We start from the raw sequence: 7,469 nt of genomic DNA on the forward strand, positions 1-7,469 counted from the left end.
TTTAACAATTATATACAAACAGTAATAAAGTTTGAACAACAAAAACCCAAAATGAAAATTTTGCATTACCATTGATGTCCACCCTACAATACAAGTATACCAAGTTACAATTAAAGTGACTAAACAATGAAGGCTACCAAAATGAGAAGAAAACTTGCGTTATTAAAAAAAGAAGAAAAACAAGGAAGAAAACTTGCGTTATTAAAATGTCATCGGAAAAAAAAGAAGAAGAAGAAGAAGAAAAAGACCCCCACTGAAACCACGACTTATTCAGCAGGGGAGATTTCCTCAGAATAGTCATATGATACAAACTATACATAATCATATGCTAGCAACTCATTCCTATAATTCTATAATAAGTCTCCATTCATATTAAATATCCAGATGAGAATATGCTCAGGTTTTCTGAGATTCAAGGTCTCCATGATTCCTCTCCAGCATCGTTATGTCTCTGTTCACACCAATGGGGATTTGAAGTTTTGGTTGCTTGGCCCATTGCACGTTATCCAGAGCAGTCCAAGAACATTGAGGAGAAATTCTTAGAGCAGAATTCTAATAATAAATTGGTATATCAAACTAATCATTGATAGACAAGCAAGCATATCACAAGTAAACTCCAATGGAAGTGTATTAACAAGCGCACGTCTATAAATGATTGATTTGACAACCAAGCTTTCATCATCTGGATCTGTGGAGAATTTCTCCCATTTGATTTTTAGTCAAAACCCACAGCAGCCAGGTGAGGAAATCAAAGTATCACCCATTTAGTCAATTAACACAGCCTAGCTTGACCGGGATTGAGAAGAGATTCTGACATAGTCCAACCCTGCAAGAGAATAGGTTACACATGTAACTTAGCATTGCATTAAGTAATTGTCCATGAAGAGAATAAGCATTCAATAGTGACGCTGGGAATGAATCTTAAGTATTCATACCATTGATACTTCTAATAAAGTATAGTGGTGGCTGTACCTCCTAAATACGGAGCCAGCCACATTCAATGTGGTGAGATTTAAAAGGTTGTAGAGGTCAACTGAGATGTGATTTATACTACCTCCGGTCCTACAATTAGGACCGGAAGGTAGTATTATAAAACTCTTCATTGCAACTACATGAAAGGCCATCTATACTTGACAGGCATGCCAAATTATTTACTTCACAGTCGTCTATTCACCCACTCAAAATTAAGGGATAGACAAATAAAATTAGAAAATATCATGCCCTATCATGCGTTCATACCATGGGAATCACCTAATACAACAATCCAAGAGCTAGAAGTTCAAACTAAATTTTAATAGAGAAAAAACGATAGACCTGTAATTATTACTTCTCCTTTCACCATCCCAATCCCTTTCCCAATAAACATAGAAAGAAAAACCATCTCTTACTAACCAGGTAAATCGAACCAAAACAGTGTCAACCATATATCCACTGATTCAAGGCCTCAATAGGAGCCAGTAAACTAGAATAATTGAAGATAAGCTCCTATACTTTTGAAGCAGAAAACAAGATATGATGTTTAAAAATAGATTAAATAAAAAAAATCTGTCTCCACTTGCCTGCTCCTCAGCTTTATTCTTAAATTGCCCATAACAATTTGACACTGTCTTGCATGACTCAGCAATACAAGCTTTGAGGTAAGCAATGTTGAGCATCTCATCTGAGTTTGGATCCTCCCTGTGCTTCCAAGAAGAGACCTTACTTGAATTTGACGATTTTATAAAGTGTAAAAGGACATGAGCCTGCAAAATGAGGGGATTCAAGTTCAAGACCTTCTAAGGAAGAAAAAATTCCTAAACTATTCTGATAAATGTGCAAGATAGCAATATGTCTCACATGAAATGCTGCTTTTAGAATATCGTCTGACTTCGCCTGACCCTTAAGAAGTGCATACACTTTACTCTTTGAAGGGTTATACGTCACAAGATACCTCTCTTCCTGTTACCAATTGAAAGAAATCATAAATGCATGATGATTGCCAATGAGTCAATATATAGACTTGTAACAGAAGATCCAAAACATGCATCCACTCAAAGGAACATACTTCAAACAGAGGCGTTATGGCCACATATGCACTCGGATCTTGGAATGCATCCTTGAATCTGGATCCTGCAAAAATTTAAAAAACAAATATTAGAATACTTGTTTTAGAGAAAAAGAGACTATAATTAGCAAATATCAATCTTCCAGTCCATTTCTGTACCAAGGACAACAGGCTTCTCTTTCCATGGAAAACTGAATATGTTCTCATTCATATTACCCTCCTGCAAAGCAGGTACTCGCCCTGAAATGTTACAGCTCAATTAATATATGGATAAAGCAGATGATGCTACGATATTTCAGAGAAAACTACTGCTGTTTGTGTGGGTTGGGGATTGGTGGGGATGCATTTCAGATGGTCATGCATCAAAGGTGATCTTATTGTACCTGTCCTGAGGAAGGACTCTACTGCCACACTAAATCTGGCCCTGTTCAGTGTGTGCAAAACCACAGATCTTACCTATTAATGCAATAAGCATAAGAAACACAGATACCAGATTGGAAGCACAAAACATATGTAAGAATCATCTTAAAAAAATCAAACCTCTTTATAAGAGCTTAGCACATATCCACAAGAAAGGAAGGCAAATGAGGATAGTAGAGAAGGATTTTTTTTGCTCATCAATATGCCAAGTCCAGTTCCTATCTGCAAATACAAGAGAAGAAGGAAAAGGAGACTCATTATATAATTTTATCATAAGGTGGTAAATTCAGATGTAAAGTTTCATAAGATAAGAATCTTACAGAAGATTATAATCGCTAGCATAAAATTGTTACTGCATTATTTTTTTGGGTTAAGGTATAAATTTACCCTGGAAGTTTTCTCAGGAGCACTAGGCACCCAGAGTTTTTTTTTAACGCAAATTTGCCTGAAAAAGTTTAAAATTATAGCAATATTGCTCCCTACTATCAAAAATGTTAATAGTCAACATCACTATTTTAATGGTCAACATTAGTTCTTAACAGTAAAAAACAATATTGCTATAAAAAACTTTTGGGCCAAATTTAGACTAAAACAACTTTTGGTTACCCATTACTCCTGAGTAAAAACTTCTGAAGTTAATTTGTACCTTAAACCTTACTTTTTTTATATGGTAATAGCAACGTTTGTAATATTTCATATACGTCATTTAAATGATAAATAACAGACGCCTAGGCTTCTACTTTAGTTCAGTTCATATTTTTTATTCCAGGTTCACATTAATAATTTTTGCAGTCCCCTATCATGGACTGTAGACCTGTAGTCAGAATTAAGATTTATGTTATTACTAAAAAGGTTTAGTCATCTATGATTTGGGCATAAGTTTACTAGGGATAGAAAGTCTCAAGGGATTTCAATTTTTATGTTTCTGTTTTTCCCTTTAGGAGGATTGTGGGGTGGAGGAGCAGAGCTTAAGCTTTTGAGTTGAAGTGGCTTTTGACGATGGAAAATCTTCCATTTATGCTTTTTTGAAGGTGCCAGCAAAGTTAAATGCAAGTAGACACCTTACCTTAGTGCGAAGCGCAAATGGTTAAAAAAAGTGCTAAGTTTCCAAATTTATGCCAAAAATAATTAATTTTATCTCATGAGGCAACAGAAATTTCTCCAGGTATTACCAATTAATAGAGAAGCTCATAAACATACCAGGTCTGCAATATTGCTAACACATTCTCCTTTAGCAGTGATGTCACCTATGTTTTCTCCTTTAGCAAAGGCTTTATAAATTGGTGTCCGAGTTGACGTTGATGTTACAGCAGCAACATTCTAAGAGAAAATAATAACAAATGAGTCTGCAAAACTGGCATAGTAGTAAATCATAATCACTCGCTGTAAGAAATCATCAAACCTTTACTACATTAGCAGCACATGCCAAAGGAAGAAATAGATGTGGCACTGCTGCAGTTGCTAATTCAACTCCAGCACCTAACTCCAACAGAAGATCACCTGTAAACCGCAACTGCGACACAAATAACTTTCAGAGAGCAGATTGCAGGGTAGATTATAACTAGATTAACCAGAAGTAATTTAAACCTGCTTTAGGTCATAATCAAACTTCTTTCCTTGCCGAGCATAAATCATCTTTCCAATTCGACCAGCACCATCCTATATTATGACAAACAATTATTCACTCGAATGTCAACAATTGTATAAAAAAGAAGTCCATCTTCAACAAACTTAAAACAATAAAGTACACCATTTGGCATAATAATGCCCACATACAAAATATGGTAAATTAAATTGCACAATATGCCATTGTAGGTATCATATCCATATTGGATGCATATCTGATACAAATATCCATAGCATAAACGCGTGGGACCATCCATTTTTCCCCTTTTGTCCAATGCATTTCAAAATGCTTCAATAGCCACGAGCATTTCAAAACATGACAGAACAGCAATGGAATGCGCTGAAACACATCAAGTCGTCAAAATATATGGAAGTGCTGCGCAATTGAATTCAGAATATTATATGGACTTCAAGATTTCATGGTCCAACACCAGTCCATGTTTCAATTTAGAGGATTTAGCGTATTTTTTGTGTTACACCTCAAGTTGTCAAAATATATGGAAGTTGTACGTTATTGAATTCAGAATATTATATGGATTTCAAAAATTCATGGTCCAACACCTGTCCATGTTTTAATTTAGAGGTTTAGTGTATTTTGTGTGTTGCTGTGTATTTGATTGCATGAATTCAATTTATTTATCAAGATGTATTACTCTGTAAGATGGATTCCAAGAGAGGTTTATGGGTCATCTCAATTTTTTTGCTTTCTTTCTTTTATTAATTTCAAGATTTTGATCTTTTTAAAGTGACAAATTTGTCCAGTGTCTATTATTTGAGAAAGAGTTGATTTGATGATTTCACATACAAAATTACACATAGCCTAAAATTTTAGAAATTGTCACAGCTCATATGATATATTTTATCATATCATATATATGTATTTGTATTTGTGCTACATCGATGGTAAGCCCATGTCACTTCTAGACCATATCTTTCCATCATAGAAGTTATTTTGAGGCCCACAAAACAAAGCAATTATAGGGTTGATTATGTGGATATACCTTGAGAATCCAGTTGATAGCTACAGCCCCAGGAGTAGCTCTGTTTCGGGAGACTCCTACTGAACTCAATAGCGTTTGAGTTGTTAATACGCCAATTGCTCCCCCGAAAAAGTGCTGTTAGGAAAAACAATTATTGGTGGTTGAAAAATTAATATTTCCATCAAAATAGCCACAATCCAATCTCAATCTGATACTGATAAAAGTATGACCAGTTAAGCACATTGTATTGATGCAAAACTGCAAGTATTAGGTTCATGAATTTCTAATAATGCCTATTCTGTATGTAACAGACATTGCGGAAGTAAATACCTTCAGAGCTCTCCATGTCATGTACGGCACATATGAAGGTGTAACGCTAGCAGGAAAACCTTCTGGAACAACATAGGATCTCACAAATGACATTAACTCCTGCACCCAAAAACATGTAAGAAAACTTACTTCAATTGAAAAAAAAAAAAAAATTGAGGCTCTTCACTTTTTTAGATTTCAGCATAAGGCCTTTTCATCTCTAGATCCAGCAATATTTCTTTATTCCATCATATAAAGTATCAAGAAAATTATTTGTAACTATCTTTTTTTATCTAGGATTATCACGTTGGTGTACCTTAGGTGAAATGTCAGGGGATTAAACAGCAAGCAACTACATGATAGCCCTTATAACGTCAGAATCAAGTGACCATATCAGTTGTAGTTTAGACACCGCTATAATATATAACATTAAAATCATCTTGCTCGGTCAATTTATACATTTATTAATGGTTTCTCACTTCGCAAACGTCCGTCTTTCTCTCTCTTTCTACCTGTACAATGCCGCAGCAGGACTGGTCTACTTAAATAAAATAACAATAACGTCCATTCAGCTGGCGTGGGAAAATTCCATTCTATACTTCATTCCAGCGACATGTATAATAAGAATATGAATCGATCAAAAACTTAATGCTTCCAGTATGTGAGTACATCTTCCGACATAAAAAAGATTTTTTTTTCTTTTACCCAGTAAGATTGATTATATGCACGGAACAATATTTCCCAGAATTTTGCATATACTTTTTCGAATTCATTCCAATAAACTTATCCCGATCGTATGCTAACTTTGAAGCACTACACAGCTCTTATAATCTCTAAATCTAGACATGTTAAAGGAACTCAATTAAATGTACAACTCCCAGGAAAATGTCATTCTCCGACTTAACAAACCAAATAATGTGAACCAAAAACAATCTGTACTGGCAGCAGTTCAGCATTTACCAAAAGAACGGCTCAATTTGCTCTTCCTATAACAAATATTTTGAACAACACAAAAATAGTTTCAGCCGTCAAGTAATCAGGACTGAAAAGTGTCCAACATATACCGCTTTCCAATAAAACACGTATGATATATACTTACGACCTGCAATCAAGACACAAACCCCACTCTCACGACTATAGAAATGAGTCATTATTATAAAATTTGACAATGAGGTTACTCACATCAACTGGAGCTTGAGGAGTATGCAAGCTAAGTGCGCGAACGGAATTCCTTTTAAAGCCCCCCGAGCCATCGCTCTCCGCCACATACTTCCATCTACGGCCACACATTTCCTCGCAGCAGATCAATCTGAAGCTTGAACCCACAAATTCCTCCCCACCAACAGCGACACCACCGATAATTCTCCTTTGACACTCCGGTTCCACCAACGACGTTGCTTCGGTGGCGGCGGGAGCAGCAGCAACGGTCGGCGGCGAAGCCAAATTAGCACTTATACGCAGCGTTTCGCGCACAAGGACTCGAGCATCCTGAGACGAAGCTATTGCTTGAGAAGTGGAGGAGGCATTAGGCGATTGCTTCAGATTTATGGGAGCCATGGGAGTGAAATCGAAGAGAAAAAAAGCTCAGAATGGCGAGCTAAGAACGAAAATTAGACATAGGCAGAGAAGGGTTGGAACTGGACTTGGATTTATAGAGAAAGAAAAATGATAGCAGCATTGTTTTCATCGAAGGTTTATGAACAAACGGAATGTATCTACGTGAAAGTTCGGTCTCACGCCGTGGACAATGATCTAAGGCAGGTGGCTTGCCTGGCACCGAGACAGAGACACACAGGGAAGAGAGAGAGAGGAAAATTCGGGCCGCCTTCTTTTAGTGAGAGAAAGAAAGGTGCATTAACCGACGTCGTTTAATTGAGGATTCATCCAGGCCGCAAATTCTGAGGTGGGGTCCGCCCCAGAGCCTCAGTGACGTACGACTCAGATATTTTGGGAGAGTGGAGAAAAATGTGATTGACGAGTGTGAACGAATAGGCGCTTACAAAGCCACGTTCTTGTGACTAATAAACGATTAACATTTAGATGCCCACGGGAAAACATATTTTTGGGGAATTAAAACGAAATAAAATGTT

General features: G+C 36.5%; 1 protein-coding gene across 1 annotated transcript; it reads right to left on the bottom strand.

The window, feature by feature from the left end:
- Positions 1–280: 280 nt before the first annotated feature.
- On the bottom strand, positions 281–7,137 carry LOC114759931 (protein root UVB sensitive 6-like). Its single transcript, XM_028949171.1, has 13 exons — positions 6,562–7,137; positions 5,401–5,499; positions 5,092–5,205; positions 4,052–4,123; positions 3,867–3,977; positions 3,665–3,784; positions 2,585–2,686; positions 2,428–2,500; positions 2,204–2,284; positions 2,045–2,109; positions 1,837–1,938; positions 1,560–1,742; positions 281–826 (listed from the first exon to the last, which is right to left on the bottom strand). Exons 1-13 carry the CDS (start codon positions 6,934–6,936, stop codon positions 773–775), a joined length of 1,551 nt encoding a protein of 516 aa, XP_028805004.1. The 5' UTR covers positions 6,937–7,137; the 3' UTR covers positions 281–772.
- Between the last annotated feature and the right edge of the window lie 332 nt (positions 7,138–7,469).

The sequence above is a fragment of the Neltuma alba genome, unplaced genomic scaffold, assembly GCF_004799145.2.
Source record: "Neltuma alba isolate B1F8T4 unplaced genomic scaffold, ASM479914v2 tig00010920_pilon, whole genome shotgun sequence".
NCBI classification, from domain to species: Eukaryota; Viridiplantae; Streptophyta; class Magnoliopsida; order Fabales; family Fabaceae; genus Neltuma; species Neltuma alba.